General features: G+C 42.6%; 1 protein-coding gene across 1 annotated transcript in view; it reads right to left on the bottom strand.

Moving 5' to 3' along the window:
* ME3 (malic enzyme 3) overlaps positions 1-14905 on the bottom strand; it is a 117322-nt gene extending 102417 nt beyond the window's left edge. Inside the window, exon 1 of the mRNA XM_050978644.1 lies at positions 14711-14905. Within this exon, the coding sequence (XP_050834601.1) occupies positions 14711-14905 (195 nt within the window). The remainder of the gene's footprint in view (positions 1-14710) is intronic.
* Positions 14906-19603: the final 4698 nt, after the last annotated feature.

A 19603-nucleotide genomic window follows, 5' to 3' on the forward strand; every position in this document is an offset into this window, starting at 1 on the left:
ATGAGAGGAAAGGCAGGCCAATAATATTTTGATTTCTAAGAAATCACTGGTTGTTACATCTGTCTCCTCAGATACTTGAGCAGCAGTCACAGCAGGACCACACATCACACCCACTAACCCACTTTCTGGCCCACTAGCTGAAGTGTAATTATTTAGTCTATTTTGGTTCTCTCTTTGAATTACTATTTTAATTATGCAGACAAGGGAATAACCTCAAGTTTACAGGTATAAGTATCTGTAACTTATACACACTCTGATTCAAAGTTTTGAACTATTACGAAATAAAGCCAGAAATTTTAAGTGACTAAATAAAAATAGAAATGAAGTGAGTTCTGCTAAACAGAATTACAATAACCTGTAACAGCTGTCTATTAGCACTGACTTCCTTTGTGCACAGCTTTTGGGAAATATTTCACAAAGTGTTTTTCATTTTATACAACAATACATATATGATGCCATGTATGGGATATAGCAGTTGATACCTCATGTGTGTTTCTAACAGATTCTTTTTGGTACAGATAATAGACGCTACAAAAAGACAACTTAACAAACAGGTTTGCGGGCTGAATGGTGCGCAAGTTTATTCTGAGAGACTCATGTTCACCTACAAATGTCCCATATTACCTTGGGCAAGCTAAATTCAGCTCCCCACTGAAGTAGTCCAAAACCAAATGTAAATTATGACAACATGATGCCCATGACTGCATGATCCTTTCTGGAATGCTTATCAGTGATTCAGAAACTGTCCTCCATAACTGATAAGAAATGGGACAGAGTTCAAAAGTGCTTGATGTAATGCAGCAGTGTGTTAGGGCTCCAGTAGTCTGAATGAATCTCATTAATGAAAAGCAGAAAGTGAATGATATATGCATTGAAAGTCTTAAGAATTAGGAATAAGAAATAAGCCACAAATTTTTCTTTCTGTTACATTTTTTTCTTTTCTTTTATGTTTTTTTTTTTTCCCAAGTCTTCATGTTCAAATTCAATTGTTCCTATATATTGCTAAAATCTAGAAGCCACAGCTGGGGATTATGTGTCTAACCACAGTCTCATTGGACTGAAAAAGTAATCTGTAACTCCATTTTATGCTCAAGTTGGAGAAAATTCTACATAAATGATGCATTATAGCCAATTAAGATATCTCTTAATTTTCAGAGCAATAAGCAAGTACCTTTATGACTTCCAGTATAGTTTCTTTTCACCTCTCATTTGTCAGGTTAATTAAAAAACATGAATAGAGATGCTCTTCCTAAAGAATGAGCTCTGAGCTGTATTCTCCTGTACAGGTATCTCAAGGCATTCCCTCTGTTTCTACCTAGATTTTCTACTGGGGAAAAAATATAAGGATTTTGGCTGTTGCCTTGTGATTTCTGAAAGCCCAGAAGCTGGCTCAGAGCCTCAGTCTCATATGATGAATTAGTCTGCAAGTGGATAGTAAATCCAATGCATCCCAAATACAACCAGCCTCTGCATCTGCACAGACTACATGCAAAGGAGATGCTGGAAGCCCCAGATACATGGCCCATCTCATCCAGAATGGAGATAAGGAATATCTACAATGCACAAAGTTTGTCCAGATGATCTAGTAACCATGCCTCCCACAGATCTGGAAACTTTCACATACTTGCAGCTCCTCAGCCCAAGCTTCAGCCTCACCTCTCGTAGCAGCAATCTTCTGCCTGGATAGGAAAATGCAGTGCTTCCCCAGAGTAAAGGCTGAAGCCTCTTTTCAAGAGCCAGAAAGTGCTTTCCATAGTATAAAATTACAACAAATCTGAAAGGAAAGAGACTCACAGTACTTCAAGCCAGTTTGGTTCAGGCCCCAACAGGGTTCGCTGCAGTCAGCTCAGAGTTTGAGAAAAAACTTCCAACACTAGGAAAATTAACACCAGTGATGAACTGACTCTTTTATAAAGGAGTCTCTGCCTCCTACCTGCACACTAGATAGAGTGCTGCAGTTCAGAGTACATTATGGTGGTTCCAATCAGACATTGAGAAAGACCTGAGAATGGTTCCAGCTGCTCACTGTGTCCTAGCAGATCTGTAGCCACGTTCACCACAGATCCTCTGCTATGTTATAGTTATAGTTATGTTATAGTTATTCTCTGACAAAAAAAAAGAAAAAAAACCAACAAAACCCGAAAAGTTAAAAGCATCTACTTTACTGAATTTGCTATTTCTCAGGAAATACTAATTGAAAACTTCTTGCTCTGTGTTACAAATTGCAGCACAAATATTATGATTCTGTAAGTCAAACAAGATTAATATCCCTCTTTCCCTGCAGGAAATCCTAATAAATGCTACAGGGGTTTCCAGCGTTGCAGGAAGTGAAACTGCTGGACTCTCATACTCTTTTATATTTGGCTTCAGTGGGAAACTCATTTTGCAACTCCATCAAATACCAGTAACATTCCTACAAGGAAAACAGTCCAGCTGCCTGTCAATAGGACATTCGACCTTGCAGAGAAACCTGAAAGGCACTTGTACAAAACAACAAGATCTTGTTACAGTTTCACTGTCACTGCCAATTCTATTAAAGCTTATCTTTAAAATGTAATAAGCTTTTTAAAAGTGGCCAACACTGAACCCCTTTTACAGCAGCAGCCAGAGTCTCACTGCTGCTTTCCAGCACCTTCTCATCACTTCCTTTCTATTTATATGAGAAATTTCTTTGTTATCTTATAACTTCAAATACAGTTAATATGCTAAATACAAAACAATTGCTTGCCCCTAGGAAGAGTGGCCCAGTTTCAGCAAGCATGAGTCATGCACTCATCTGCTTTCATAACCCCACCCCATTACCCTTGACTGGTGGACATTTGAAAGGTCACAGTTCAAAGGCACTTTTGTAAATTTTATTAAGCTACAAGAACTCTGCAGGACGGCTTCAAGCTCTCCAAGGCATCTCACTTAGTGCCCTCGTTTTTCCTCCAGCAGATCTTGTGAAGAAGTCCAGCTCTTCTTGCTTGCATGCCAGAGGACAGCTTCTGGCATTGGAAAGGCATCACTGAGTGGGTCACTCCAAAGCTCTTATAGAAGATGAATGAGTTTAGGCAAATCACACTAAAATTAAGAACACTAACATGCACTTTTGATTTTTAGGACACACAACTATGGGAGTAGCTGGAGCCTTCATGGGATTATCTATCAGTAGAAATTGGTATTATTAATAAATTCCATTTTTGCTTTGAGACTCTGGCTTAAACAATCAGTAAGCACAATTTTTTACATATGCTTTCATTTTAATTACCATTTATTAACAGAGCAAGATGATGAAATTTGACAATCTACTACCTTTAACCTTCATAGTTTGTAATGAAAATGACCTTGTGTTTTGAATGGTGCAGCTGCTTATTCCTAAATTCAAAAAAGGCTCAATGTAAAGCTGACTGAAGTCAACAGAAACCCTCCCAATGACTTAAGACTATGCTGCCCCTTGGAAACCAAAGAGCAATGTTTAGGCAGGGCTCTGCTGTTGCAAGCATTTTTCCCCCCTAGACAAAAGCCAGGAAAAGCTGCTGGCATCAGCACATGGAGTGAAAGGCACGTTCCACATCTCCTTCGAATAAATACTGCTGCACATCACAACCTGGGCAAGTTACCAAACCTAAGAGGAATCTGCTGCATGTGTGCAATGAGCAACAAGTCACAGTGGTATATCCACTGAAAATCCTTACAACTTGAGACAGAAAAAATTCTTTTATTTTACCTTTACCTTTGAACATGTATTTCTGTGTTTGAATATAATTTACAGACTCATGAGCCACCGATGGCAGGCCAATTCACTAGTGAGTATAAAGTAGCAGAAACTGCAGAATGAGCCTCTCTATTAAGACCAGCAGTGAATTCCACTTGGAAAGTTTTCTGTAATGCTGCCTACCAGGAGCAAATGGTCACCTCTATCATTGCTTTTCATGGCTTTCAGACACCAAGCCATGATGTATCTGCCAGGCATCAGGGGAAAAGAGAAGCTTTCAATTCTTCTTCCCAATATCCTCATCAAGTTTTTTGGGATCCTCTCCCACAAACGGTGTATCTCTCACCCAGAAAACACCTGAACTGCTAAGTTGTTCTAGTGCAAATGTCTTCACACTTTGGCAACCATTTTACAATACAGTTCCCTAAAAGAGACTGAATTCTGCCGGAATTCAGACTTTATGCACACTCCACTATTGCAAATTACTTTCTCTTGCAGCAGTTTGTTTTTTGTTTTTTTTTTTTTTTTTAGATCTTAAAGAGGTTTTGTCCTAGGAAAATAAAATCCAGAACAATGGGAGATACAATTTTTAGATTTTTTTTCTTCCCCGGTAGTCAGATTTCAGCAAATAATTTTTGTTACTTTTCTCATTTAACGGCTAGATCTAGAAGCCTTCATATAGTACTGGGGGAAAGAAGGGACTTGACCCTCCAATAATTGTGATCAAGGAACCTGATTTACAGAGGCAGCTGTTTTATCACAGAAATTAGCTACAGACACAAGTGACAACATAAAGACATCAAATTGCCTGTGAGGTAAGAAATGGCTAAAAGGGAGAAGTTTTTTGGCTTGGGTGGTGGGATGGTTGTTTGAGGTTTTTTCTTTGGATTTTTCTTTCCTTGTTTATTGGACTGGGGATACGAAAGACTAGTTGCTAGAAGAAGGGTAATGAACATGAAAATCCCTGGACTTACTTCTCCCCTTTTCCCTCACCTCTAAATCATTAGGCACAATAAAACAGATTATCTCTTGCTCCAGCCTCTGCCCTGCTTACTGGCTTAGACCATCTTGACAACAGAAACTCTTAATAATCTGGACACTTCAAAAAATAACAAGATTTTGCAGTTTAATGCATTCTTTCATTTATAATAATCCCAAATAGTGCAAATAATCATAGTTGAAATCACCTGCAGGTTTTGCATCAAGCCATTCAAATGAAGATTAGACAGCATTTAATAGTTTCCATAATGAATTTAACCACTAGGCAAAGTGACAAATCCATTGGCCCAGCCAAAGAGAAAACATTCAAGACATCTTGTCCAGGAGAAAACAGCACTGTTGTTTTTGAAGTAACCTATTTTTTCCAATATTTAGAAACACATTGAAGTATCAACTACATGCTTTTTGAGGCTGAACACAGCTAATCCATATGGACCTATTATAAAATAGACTTACAATTTTTTAAGCTAGACATGCAGAATAGAATTCTCTAAGGTTTGGAGCTATTTTTTTAATATATATACAATAGAGAAAGGTACTGAAAATCTCTTTCAGTTCTATGGGTCCACATGTTGAAAAAGGTGTGCAACAGAGAGGTGCTAAGTAGAAAATGTTGATATGCAGAAAACTTTTGCATTGGCCTTATTTTCTTTGTCAGAACCATAGTCTGCTCAGTTACCCTGTCTTAGTTTCGTGTTTGGCAGCTGCAGAACTATAAAAAGCTTTGCCATTTAAAACATTTTTAGAAGAATGATATTGTATTAGGCTGACAATACAGAAGTCATTTATCAAAATGTCACATTGTCTGGAGAGACAGATAGCATCACCTCTGGGCCTCAAAGAGGAGGTTAAAAAATCAAAGACATGCTCATCATCTCCATTAGAGCACATTCTAAACTCAAAGTAGTCAAGTTTGCTGTTGTGCTAAGCCTTCTATTGAAAGAGAGGGAATTTCAGCAGTGTTTATTCTCCCCCAAGCACCAAGGCCTGCCTGACCCGCTTACAACAGCTCTGAAGCTATGTCTGTCCCAAAAGAATTTATCTGGGTGAGTGTTACAATAGGCTATTCAAGGTTTGGTAGCAGGTCTGTATTTCAGTGAGAAAAAGATAAAAAAATAAGTAACAGAGGAAAAGAAAGAGACAAAGCAAAACCCAAACCAACAAAAAAACCTAAAAAAACCCCCAGCAAAATAAGACTATCTATAGAACTGCATGTCATTTAATTAAGAGAGAGGTTAGAGGCAAGGCTCCTCCTATGCAGGGCAGCATCCAACTTTCAGCTACAGCAGCCATGGGCACTGGCAGCTTTCCTATCAAACTTGAGGCCCAACCTCTGCCAGGGACTCAGTGCTAGAAATGCCAGAGTCCTGCCTGCATGGGGGTGTGTGGTGGCAGAGGCTCTCTTTGAAGTGCAGAATGAGTAAAACACCTGAAGCACAGGAGAGCTGCCAAAAGGGATGTCCCATCAGCCAGGCAAGTGAGGCAGAGCAGGAAGGTAGATCAGCATCATTTATAGCAAGTCAGAAAAGAAAACTATCCCAAAGCCCTGGAGGGGCATAAATACTATAAAACAATTGTAACTGTCCCACCTTCAGCAAGGGGTATCAAGAGACCACAGTTATTCATTAAAGAATACCTTTCCTTTCTCATCTCTGAATGAAGGTCAGTGACAGCACCAAGTGTTCTTCTGGAGGTGGCTTGTGCAGAAGCAAAGAGGAATTCAATTTACATTCTCTTAATCAGCAGAACTTAATATAGTAAAAAAAGAGGCAGTCTAGGAAGTTTTTAGTGTGTGGAGGACAACATTTTGTCGCAGCTGGTGAGGGACTATGTTAGACCTGCTGTTTGCAAGTAGAGATGGACTGGTGGGAGATGTAGTGGTTGGAGGCTACTTGGGGCACAGTGATCATGAAATTATAGAGTTCTGAATATTTGGTGAAATCAGGAGGAACATCAATCAGACTTTTACACTGGACTTCCAGAGGGCAGACTTTGGCCTATTTAGGAGACTTATTCAGAGAGTTCCTTGAGAAGAAGCCCTTAAAAACAAAGGAGTCCAGGAAAGGTGGGTGTGATTCAAAACAGAGATCTTGAGGGCACAGGAATAGACTGTGTGCCTGTGTGCCTAAAGAAAAGTTGATGAGGCAAATGTCCAGCCTGGATGGGCAAGGAGGTTTTGAAAGAACTTAGGAATAAAAAGATGATGCATCATCTTTGGAAGGAGGGTCAGTTCTCTCAGGAAGTATTTAAGGGGGTTGCTAGGGCATGTAGGAAAAAATTAGGGAGGCCAAAGCTTAGTTCAAACTAAATTTGGCAACTTTTATAAAGGAAAATAAAAAATGTTTTTACAAATACATTAATAGCAAAAGGAAGGGTAAGACCAACCTTTGTTCTCTATTGGATGAGGGAGGGAACTTAGCAACTGCAGATGAAGAGAAGGCAGAAGTGCTTAATGCCTTCTTTGCCTCAGTCTATAGTGGGAAGATGGCTTGCCCTCAGGACATCTATCCTCCTGGGTTGGTAGATGGTGTCAGGGAGCAGAATGGTCCCCCTGTTATCCAGGAGGAGGCAGTTAAAGAACTGCTGAACCACTTGGATGTTCATAAATCTATGGGCCCAGATAGGATCCATCCTAGGGTGATGAGAGAGCTGGCAGATGAGCTTGTGAAGCCACTCTCCATCATTTACCAACAGTCCTGGCTCAGTGGTGAGGTTCCAAATGACTGGATGCTGGCCAATATGACCCCCATTCACAAAAAGAATGGGAAGGAGGATCCTGGTAACTATAGGCCAGTTAGCTTGACCTCAGTACCCGGTCAGGTGATGGAACAGTTTATGTTGAGTGTCATCACACAGCACTTACAGGATGGCCAGGGTATCAGAGCCACCCAGCAGGGGTTTAGGAGGGGTAGCTCGTGTTTGATCAACCTGGTCTCCTTGTATGACCAGGTGACCTGCCTGGTGAATGTGGGAAAGGCTGTGGATGTTGTGTACCTGGACTTCAGCACAGCCTTTGCCAGTGTTTCCCACAGCACACTCCTGGAAAAGCTGCAGCCCACAGCTTGGGCAGGAGCACTCTTTGCTGGGTTCAGAACTGGCTGGATGGCCAGGCCCAGAGAGTGGTGGTGAACAGTGCTGCATCCAGCTGGGGCCAGTCAGCAGTGGTGTCCTCAGGGGTCTGTGCTGGGGACAAGTTCTGTTCAACATCTTTATTGATGACATGGATGAGGGGATTGAGTCTTTCACTAGTAAATTTGCAGAGTACACTCAACTGGGAGCGTCTGTTGATCTGCTGGAAGGTAGGAGGGCTTTGCAGAGAGACCTGGAATGGTTGCATGGATGGGCAGAGCCCAATAGGATGAAGTTAAATAAATCCAAGTGCCGGGTCCTGCATTTTGGCCACAATAACCCCTGCAACCTTACAGGCTGGGGACAGTGTGGCTGGACAGTGCCCAGGCAGAAAGGGACCTGGGGATACTGGTTGACAGCCAGCTGAACATGACCCAGCAGTGCCCTGGTGGCCATACAGACCAGTGGTATCCTGACCTGTGTCAGGAACAGTGTGGCCAGCAGGCCCAGGGATGTCATCCTTCCCCTGTACCTGGCACTGGTGAGGCCACACCTTGAGAGCTGTTCTGGCCCCTCAGTTTGGGAAGGACATTGAGACACTCGAGCACGTCCAGAGGAGGCAACGAGGCTGGAGAGGGGCTTGGAACACAAGCCCTGTGAGGAACGGCTGAGGGAGCTGGGGGTGTTTAGCCTGGAGAAAAGGAGACTCAGGGTGACCTTATCACTCTCTACAACACCCTGAAAGGTGGCTGTAGCCAGGTGGGCATTGGTCTCTTACTCCAGGCAGCAGCTGACAGAACCAGAGGACACAGCCTCAAACTGCATCAAGGGAAATAGGAGTTGGATATCAGGAAAAAGTTTTTTACAGAGTGAGCAGCACAGTCTCTAACATCAGTGACATTGTATGTCATGCTACTTATGAGGGGCAAGGCTTGGAGCATGCTGAGGTCAGTGGAGCACAGACTGTTCACCCCACACATAATATGATCAGTCTTCCTGACAACATCTACACTGGTTCCAAAGTAATCAACTAGTAGCTTACCCCATATTCCTTTCTATGGAAGGAATAGAAACGTGAACAAGCTGCAATATTCAGCACTAAATCCATTCTAAGTGCAACAATATCAATTTTCATATTCTTCACCAAAGAGTTTGTGTTACTTAAGTGCAAATTCTATGCAAGTGCCAGAAAAGCTTAGTCCATCCTATGAAACCAGAGCTACATTCATTCTTGGCTCTGCCTTACCAAAACATGCCTGATGTAAAGATTAAGGCTTCTCCAAAAGAAAGGGCATGATAAAAAGAAAGCAACATAACAGCTGCCAAACTGATGAATTTCCTCAACTTGAAGGCAGTTTTAAAGGTATTTTTACAACATTTTCAGAAAATAGAAAGAAGTGTTTTGTTCCAAAACCAATTTATTTTTATTAAAATCTTATACTGAGTGCAAGCATAAAGTCAGCACTTATAAAATCTGCCCAACCAATTCCAAGACCTCTGAATCTCATTTATATGGGCTGAAGGGAAAACAAGAACCAACATATTAGCGGATTAGTACAGCATAGAGGCAGGGTCTACATCAGCACCCCTCTGACCCTCATAGCAACAGATATCCTATGCACTTCCAAGTTTTTCTGTGGGAATGCTTCTCCCAAAGCATCAGCAGCATCTTGAAGGGGAGAGTGACAGTGTTGGCAAGAGGTTATGCAGGCAGACAGGGAGGCAGATGGCTCCTTGGTTTGGCTATGATAAGGAAGACGAAATGGAATCCAAGCTGGAGGAAGTAAAGGGACTTTTGCAGGCTGCTTCTAATACCAGAAGCACCAACAGATTTAGTTTGGGCTCAGTCTGCTGACCACACCATAACAACAAGTTCTCTGGCATCAAAACATTAGGAAATGTCCTTGCCAAAAGACAGTCTAGCTTCAGAAAGATCTATGATTGACACTAACACCAAACAAATAAAAATGAAAGTTCACATGCCAGGATGATGGCCAAAATAAATCTAACTGAGCAATCATATTTCCAGAACTCCACCACATTTGCCAAAATATTTGGCCAAAGCTCACCTCTGCAGAGTTTGTTTCAAATTGAAGTCATGGGGATACACGCACCTTGGCTTGAAGGTGCGTGCCAAGGCACGCACCTTCAAGACAAGGTGCACAATGAAGCACAAAGATGTAATGAAGCACAAAGATGTAAAGAGCCTTTGATGGTGCTCCAGGCACCATCAAAGGCTCATCACAATCCACAGTGCTCTAGCTCACTCACATTTCTACTCTAGAGTATTTAGAACCTGATTTGATAAAAAGTCATCTCTCAGCTATAGTTTTACTTGGGTCTAAAGTTGCAAGGCTTGGCTACGTAAGTGTCTTGTTTGATATCCTTAGAAACTCAAGAGTACCATCAGGTCGGTTCATGAGAAGCCTCCTGCAGCAACCCCAAGCCTTAAGAAGGGTAAATAACACAGATTAATAGGATACTCTTCCACGGCACTCTCCCATCTTTTCATCATTTTCAGCTTGGGGACTTTCTAAGCCAGGTGGTTTTTTAATGTATTTAGTAACCCTCAGTGGATTTCTTCCCCCCTAAATTAACTTGTCCAATCTAAAATTTGTCCCCCAAACCTTGCTCAAATAGTTTCGTGCTCCTGAAAAAATATGAGGGGAACCTCTAAACTCTGCCTACCTCATACTCTTCCTTTGCAAAACACGAACAGATGACAAGTTAACAAACGCTGGAATGCACACACTTAAAGCCCCATGCATCACTCAGTTGCTATGTGTCTATCCAGACCTAAAGCTAGCCAACTGAAAACTCCAGCTGCAAGAGAAACTCCAGTTGTAAGAACTCAATCCTGTGGATTTAGAGAGATTCACTACTTTGAAAACACAATTCTGCCATGATTTGATCTTGCCAACTAATTTCAGACGCACTGCTCTTTTGCTCAGTACTATTTTTTTTAATCAAAGCATTTTACAAATCCACCTAATTTTAGCTCTCTTTAACCACAGCTGCCAAGTGCAGCCGTGTGCAAGATCACACGATTTGTTTCTCAGCTGCAGTGGCAAATTACTGATACTGTTCAAAGAACCCTCAGTTAGCTCAGTTCCAACCCCTGCAAAGCTGAAGGACAAACAACCTTTCTGCATTTTAATCATGTATACAGCAGTACATTCAAAAATGCTGCAGAAACCTACAGCAGTTCTTTAAGGTTTGATTCTTACAGATCCAGACTGGTAATTTTGTTTTGTTGGGGATTTTTTTTGTGTGTAATTAATCATGACATTCCATGAAAAACAATGGAGAACATGCATGCACATCGCAGGAGCAGAGAGTATTATCCAGATGTACTCAGAGACCGCAAAGTCAGATCCCTGCACTGCACTTGCAGGAAAGTTCAATGGATTATCTTAACCCTTCAAGTAGGGCAATATCCTGCCACTCTGAAAACAAACTGTGACCTCCAGTGCTGCATGTGTTTGTGATGGCAGATCTCCAAGCAGGCATGATTTATCTCAAAATTAGAACTTCCAGAAAAATGCAAGAAGTGTCATCAACCTTCCAGTCAGATGTCATGGACAAAGTTACAGTGAATTTTGGACACGACAAGATTTTTGAGTCCCTGCAGGTGTGGTGAAAGTGGAAATTGTCCAGCTCAGCCTGTGTTTGTTCAAATACAGAAATGGCATACGAATTTGACAAGAGTCCCTGGAAAAACTGGGAATCATAGAAGGCACATCTGAGATGAACAGAACTGCACAAATCTTAAGAACTGACAGCAGTGTCAGTTCAGCAGAGAAAACAGGACATGGACTTGACCACATCAAACACACGGCAGCTTTGATTAACAAGGTAGTGGGTAAGGGAAGCCCCATCTTTCCTCCCAGGGTCTGAGCACTGAATCAGCTTTTCACAAGGCTGAGGCCCCACAGTAGAACAGACTTATTTCTCAGCAAGTCCAGTTTTCGTTGGATCACCACAGAACACTCTTACCAGTGCTCTGTGGTTATCTGACATTGTTAACATTTCTAGGTTTTCCAGTTTTGTGGTCAAGATCTGGAAAAGAACTTCTTCATGAGGCACTTCATAAAAACATGTGACAATTTCTTCTTCACCCTCTTGTTATTTCTGAGACTCCTCAGACAAATAACAACAAGTGCTATTGCTTTTTAAAGCTGCAAGTACCTCTCACAAGAATGCTGATGTTTCCCAAGTCTTGTCCTTGGATTAAACATGGACTGTCACACTTCACAACACAAGGAAGAACAGTATTTGAATACCACAGTAGTAAGAAATGTAGTACATGGTAAACAAAGACCAAAGGGAAGAAACAACTGCAAATTTATTAAATCCATAACTAGTTTTTGGGTTTATTTTTCTTCTTCTTCTCAGGCAGCTCCGGAAACTAGGGGAACTTCTCAAAGGACAGCCTGCTATCACTTTTACTAATATTTAGGATATTAAAGAGGACCTGCCAGCAGTGGATTTTGAGTCTGCTTCCTCTTCAAAGCACCTTCAGCCTAGTAAGCAAGCAAAAACTTGGATCAATAACCTCAGACTGTAAATCTGTCTGCAATTCTGCTGAAGGGACAGTGTTCTTCATTGAATAAATACCACATACTTGACAGCTTCAGACTGACAGCTTAAACTTCAATCCAAAAGCTATAAAACACCCATGGTATTGAAGAAAGCAGTGAAACACTTGCTGCAGAAAGTCTCACTTCTGTACATTTTTTTTCAGAGGTTCTTGAAGAGATGTAAGGACTATTCCTTGCAGAGCTGCTTGCAATCAGTTGAAAATTTATATTAAAGAGAGATCCACTGCAGAAAAACAGCAATAACCCCATGTCTGCATTTAGTTACCAATGGGATATAGAGCACTGCAATGTGAGGAGAGTACAACAGCTGGAAACCTACCTAACTTAGGGATCTCTAATTCTGATTTACACTGCTGCAGCACAGCAGACCAAAGGGCCACCAATCCCATGCTGACAAGACATGAACTGCCTGAAAAACACCATTTCAGCTGAACACAGGTAATTCTTCAGAGGCTACAATGAACTGCTAAGAGCCACAAGAAAATGGAGGCTTGTTTAGAAAAGTCTGGAAAGAGGTCTTGAATGTTTAGTAATGATGGGTTACCTTGGTGCATACGCAGGCAGTTCTTATCTCTTACCACAGATGTAAGCCATCTCTGTCTTCACTTGGATGCTCTGTAGATTATTTATCTCAGTGACTGTAAGGTCTGCACTGACTAAGAAACGTAACAAACAGCAAACACACAGGCTGGAGACCAGCTGGAAGACTTCTCATGGCCAATTAAACATCGCACACTGCAGTACATTTTTCCTCTAACAGGAACAGTTGTCCACCCTTCTCTCCGCATGGACAAAAAATTCCATTTCAATGTCAAGAATAATACTTTATTTCCCTGGGAGGAGGGAGAACACTCAAGAAAAGCCTCCGTTCTGAAAATTATAAAACAGGACATTAAAAATCTACTCTTGCATCAGCCAGATTCAACTGTTTGCGGGTTATTATTGCATTACATAGAGGAAAGATCAAAGTATTAATTTTTCACTTCAAATCCATATATGCAAGAAAACAAGAAACATTAGCTATGCCACTCTTTCTAACTACCATGAAGCACCCATCAAAACCTCTTAATGCTGACAAATTACTGTTTGACCTAGTTGGCAGTCCCTTTCTCTCTTCAGCTTTACACACAGGCACTGTGTGTAACGATTCAAACCAGACTGCCTACAAAGTTGTTGCATATTGAGTAATATCCAGTGTCATCACATGCCTTGGTCCTTTGGGATTCATCTCTGTGGATGCTGAAATGGCACCAGAAGATGCAGCTCAATGTACAGCATCCTACACAAAGCAAAAGTGGTCATCCAAAGGGTCTCCAGTCTGGAAGACAACATAGGAGGCTCATGGACTGGATAACTGTGTACCAAGCATATGCCAAATAGTCACAGCCCAATCAATCAAAGAATCAATCAATTTCAATACCATGTTTAATATTAGTAATTAATATTAATATACCTGCTCATATTAGGTAAAAAATGCACTTGGAATTACTTCTACTAATATTAACACAAGAAAGTAGAACCTAACATTTTTGAGTCTGACATATTTGATCCCAATATTGGCACCCAGATTATTTTTTTCCCTTCAAATTATGAAAAGCAGTGTAGAGTTAAGTTATGGGATCTCACTTCACATGCTCTGTAGACTCTGCTAAAAATTTCTCCAAAAGCATTTTTTTATTCTTCTTATTATAACTGCATTGTTAATGTTTCCACAGTATTGAGGATAAACACATCTTCAGCCTGGCGAGATGTTGCTTTGGTGGTGGAGCACACACAGCTATGGATATGCTATGAAAGGAAGAGTGAAAACAAGAACAGCCACACATGCTTGTTTCATCAGGAAGGTGTAAATGACCTGGTTCACAGCTACATGTGTAAAACAATACACACACACATGTATATCTATATATATACATAAAAACAACCCAGACTTTGGTATTGGACTTCAAAGCGAAGTTGCATTTGTATTTTCTCCATCCCAATTGTTTGTTCTTTCAGGCAAACAGCTTCAGTTCCCAGGCAAGGGCACTTCTGGCTCTGTGGGAGCCGCTGCGGCAGCAGGACAGCGGTCGGAGGGGAGGCAGGTGCCCGACTCCACGGGAGGCCGCAGCACCGAGCCAGCAGCGGGGCACCCATCACACATCCTGCGCTCCGTTCAGGGCCGCTCTCCCTCCGCAGCATTTCACCCTTTGGGACTGTCCCCACTCCCTGGGGACGGTCACGGGTGACGCTGCCAGCCCCCACCGACTGAGACACCTGCGATCCGGGGCCTTCCCCATGTCCGCAGCCCTCGCCGAGGCCCGGCCGCGCCCGCCCCGGCATCACCCCCGCCCAAGGCACCCACCTTGTTGAGGTGGGGGTTCCTGGTGATGTCGTAGCCTCGCTTCTTGATGACAGGGGCGCGGCCGGGGCCGGCCGGGGCGGTGCACCCTGCCTGGCTGCTGCGGGCCCGGGTGAGGGCGAGCAGGAGCGGCCCCCGGCCGGCCCCCACCATCCGCAGCAGGCGGCGGGCGCAGACCCCGCCGCACACCGGCACCATGGCCGCGCTGCTCCTGCCACAGGGAGCCCGGCGGGGCTGGGCGGGCGCGGCCCGGCCCGGCCCAGGCGTGCCCTGCCCAGGTGAGCCCGGCGCGGCGCACCCGCCGAAGCGAAAGGAAAACCGGGAAGGAGATCCCGCCGCAGCCCCGCGGCGGCCGCCCCTCCTCCGTTACCTGTTAAGGCTCAGCCGGAGGCGGCGGGGAGGGGGAGCCGGGCCGGGCCCGCCCCCGCCGGGGACAGCGGCACGCCCGGGCCGGCAGCCGGCGGTGGGAGCGGGGCTGCCCGGCCGCGGTGCTCGGCCCTCTGTGCCCGCACTATCCCCGTGGGCCGCCATAAAGGCGATCCCTGGGACCTGCAGCCTGGGGACCCTGGACAAGGACACGGGACCTTGGCGGGACATGGAGCAGGGCAGCGGAGCAAAGCTGCTCGGAGGAGTTGTTAGTGCTGAAGGAGCATCTTCAAAGAACTTTTCAGTCCAGGAGTGTGAAAAGCCGTGGTTGGTTAGGCATTTCAAGCCGCATATAATCCATAAATTCCCTATGTGAAATTTATATACACCGTATATTGTACATATAATGTATTTACTGTGCAGGTAGTTATATAATGTATATAACCTTTTTTTCTTTCTGTATTTAAGTTGTAATGATAAATTTGCTGAACAAGTCAGGTCCCTGCACCTTTTTTTTTTTTTTTTTTTTTTTAAATTAGCTCTTTTATCCTTGAAAATGGTGAAAACATCATCACCACCACCATTACCATCACCACAACCATTACCATCGCCACAACCACTTCTGTGGAAAAACCAGTGCTCTGATTGCAGAGAAACATTTCTTCCACAAAACACTGGAAGATTTGTGTTCAATTTCATCTTAAGATCAACACTACTTCTGTACCTGCATCCCTCTCATGAAGTTCACATCTGCTTTGCTAGAGGGACCCTCTTCAGCTTATCTTTCTATTAGTGTTGCTGTCTGCATGTGTATTTTTTAATATATTTTAATGTATTTGTGGATAAATTATACAGTCCATGCAGAAAAGAGCAGACTGCAGAGCAAAAGGCAACTAGATGGGTATGGTTGTTTTTCCTTGCCTTGCCTCTAAGCACTCAAGAATAGGGTGTTGCAATTTGATTCCACAACCTTATGATTTCTCCCTAAAGAGCACATGGCTTCATGCATTGTTCTAGGATATTTACACCCCTGCTGTAGGCAATGATTATATTCAAACCTCATACTTGAGGACTGTGGCAACTTCATAACTACTATGGGGGGAAAAAGACTTCTGGAAGTAGGGTTGTCTGTCTGGTCTTTGGGTCTCTCCCTAAAAAATTGGTCATAAATGGAGATACACTCCTGGGGAGACCCAGACAGTGGAGAAAAGAAGTATGTGCATCACTGAGGCCAGAATATTATCAGGGAGTTTGTTAGTGCATAGAAGACACAAGAAGAAATATACCACTATTCTTACTTTGTGTAGCTATAAACTGGAAAAATCTAGAGATTTTGACCTCAGGAACAATTTGCATAAAAGCCTAGTCAATATCATGCCAGCTTGCCAAAGCTTTCTTCCTCTTCCCAGCCAGAGCCATCATGTCAGACCTCTGAGATCTTCATGGACTCCTCTGGACCAGCTCCAAAAGGTCCATATCCTTCTTATGGTGTGGGTCTAGAACTGGATGCAGAACTCTGGGTAGGGTGGAGTAAAGGGGGAGAATCCCTTCCCTGACCTGCCGGGCACACTGCTTCTGATGCAGCCCGGGATGTAGGCAGGGGAGAAATCATTTGCCTTGGGCTACACTGAGAAAACATCTCAAGAGGTCAAATGGCAAAGGTGGGAATTCCTACACAGCCCTTTTATAATGGATTGGGGAGTAAGGAAAGTGCTGTATCTGTAGTGTCTCATTTCTAAATGGGCTGCAGAAATGGTTGCATATGACTGCTGAAGTTATTGGACAGGTCTGTTTTTAACAAGTGCACAGGATTATAAGCATTTTTGGCTTATGCACACACTGCAACAAGAAGATATATACACATATGTATACTTTTGACTTAATTGTTACTGTGTGGACTCTTTCACATACTTTATTTCTTTAATTCTAAAATTCTAGCTTATGTGCTTTTCAGAGCAGGGATGTATTATAAATTTATAGGTGTAAAATTAATTTTTTCTCTGTAGCCACAAATAGTCTCCCTACTTTTATGCAGCCACTGATTAGTGCCTTGCAGGGGCCATCTCATCTTTTATCTCCTATTGGCTGACAGTAGCCATCAAACTGACTTTTTCATCTTAGTGAAAAATAAATTACAAATGCTGGGCCTCTAAAATTTACCTGGCACTGCAAAATAAAGCCTGAATCTGATTTAGATTCATTATCTCCAGGCTGCAGAGTGCTTCTGTCAGATGCACATGAATTTACTTCGTCTGGTGTGCAAACCTCTCTTGAATGCAAATTGAATAAAAGAGATGGTCATTTCTTGATTAAAAATCTAGAAAGAACATTACAAAAAAAGCTATAAAAGCAATGAAATGCACACTCACTGAGGTCTTAGGATTTTTTTTAAGCTATTTTTCAGCAGCAGGAAGGAAACAATGGTTTGTGGAGTGGGATTCCATATGCACTTGGGGATTTGAGAGTTGCTGCAGAATGCAATTGAAATTACAAAGCATGTTACAAGACCCAATTTATTCCTCCAGTAATTTAAGAAACCTCTTTGTGCTGTGGCCTTGCATTTAACTGTTTGGCATCTTAGAGAATGCCAATGAAATACTCTTTAAGCTTAACAGAGAATGAATCTCTGACATATAAAGCAGAATTGTATAGTGTCTATTCTTCTATGGCATTATCTTTCCTCTCACGAAATGAATTGAGCTGCAGTTATAAACTTTCATTGTAGTGATTTTCAAATCAGATACCTTGAGAATTCCTGGCATTGTGCAGCCATGTGTCCCGTGGTTTATTAGATTTTGCACAGACTATATACTATTCAGACTGTTAATTGAAATTCATTGTGACATGAGAAGCCTAACACAACTGGAGTAATGAGTTTTGGTTGAGACCCCTCTGTACAATAAATAGTGGCTAGAAAAACTCTAAGTGCTGTAGAAGAGTCTGGAGCCAACTGATTCACAGATAGAATCATAGCATCACGTAGATTTGAAAGGACCTAAGAGTATCGGGTTTCAGCCTTAACCTAGTGATGGACCGCCAAGTCCACCACTAAACCATGTCCCTACACACTACATCTATATGAGTTCCAAATACCTTCAGGGATGGTGAGTGAACCACTTCCCTGGGCAGCCTGTTCCAGTGCTTGATCACCTTTCAGTGGAGAATTTTTTCCTAGCTTCTAATCTGAGCCTCCCCTGGTGCAACTTGAGGCCATTTCCTCCTGTCTCTTGTTACTTGGTGGATGAGACGGAGCCCTCCTCACTGCAGCCTCCTTACAGTAGTTGTGGAGAGCAATAAGGTGTTCTCTGAGCCTCCTTTTCTCCAGGCTAAACACCCCCAGCTCCCTCAGCCACTCCTCATCAGACTTGTGCTCCAGACCCTTCCCCAGCTCAGTTGCCCTTCTCCAGCCATGCCTCAGCCTCTCAATGTCTTTTTGGTAGTGAGGGGCCCAAAACTGAATTTGCGGTGTGGCCTCACCAGTGCCAAGTACAGGGGGACAATCACTGCCCTGGTCCTGCTGGGATTTGAAGACACCACAGGGATCATTGTGCCAACCTACCCCATTGTGCAAGAAATTATCTACTTGATGTTTAATCCACAAAGATTCACAAAAGACTGTTTTGGATGCAGCAGCCACAGAACCCTTCTGTTCATCTTTAGTGAACACAGGACCCAGTGTTACAGACAGAATGCCAGAGATGCTGCCATAAAATAGCAGACCCCTGCAATGGGAGAGCAAGCCTCTCTGGTCTTAAAAATCCTTATTACTGCCGCCTGTCCCATGCAGTGAAGTTCAAAGTTTTTTTAAAATATAGGTAGGGTTAATGCCACTGTGCATACACATTACAGATGGAGGGACTTGCAGAGGATTCTTGTTCATGGTCAAATAGTCAGACTGTGATGGAGTTGGGAACAGGATCCATACATCCTGGCTGTCAATCCCTTGCTTACTCTGTCTTCTATCACTAGGCTGCCTTTGTCACAATTTACTTCCTTGCTTTCATGGTGTTATTCTTCAGCAGTGAGAGACTTCACTGTCATCCAGATAAAAAAATCACTCCAGTGATGCCTTAATCAGACTCCTGGACCTCTTTCTTGTCTTTGGCTAATTTTAAGTGATAATGATGATGGTTTAGACTTACACCTCTTAAAATGAATAAAGAGGATGGAAATAAACATACTTCAGTCAATAAATTCTCCCTTCCTCTCCAATACAAATGCTGTCTTTTGGTTGCTCTTATGCTGTTTTACTCCCATCTTACTGGGAGTAAAGTATATATGTGCTCTATAGGGTTACTGCACTGCTGCAGTAACCCTGTAGAGCACAGGCATGATCCTCAGTGCCCAAAGTTTTGAAGAGGTCAGAACAGCAAAGAAAATGCACTGTTAAACACCTCAATCAATTTATAGTGATATATACGCATTTAATGTTTATTTATTTAAAGAATAATTTTTAATGTGCATAGGTTTCAAGCTTCCTGCCATAGAAGGTGGCATAGATTTTACAACTGGCTTCAACAGGACTTAGTA

Source organism: Serinus canaria, chromosome 1, assembly GCF_022539315.1.
Source record: "Serinus canaria isolate serCan28SL12 chromosome 1, serCan2020, whole genome shotgun sequence".
NCBI lineage: Eukaryota > Metazoa > Chordata > Aves > Passeriformes > Fringillidae > Serinus > Serinus canaria.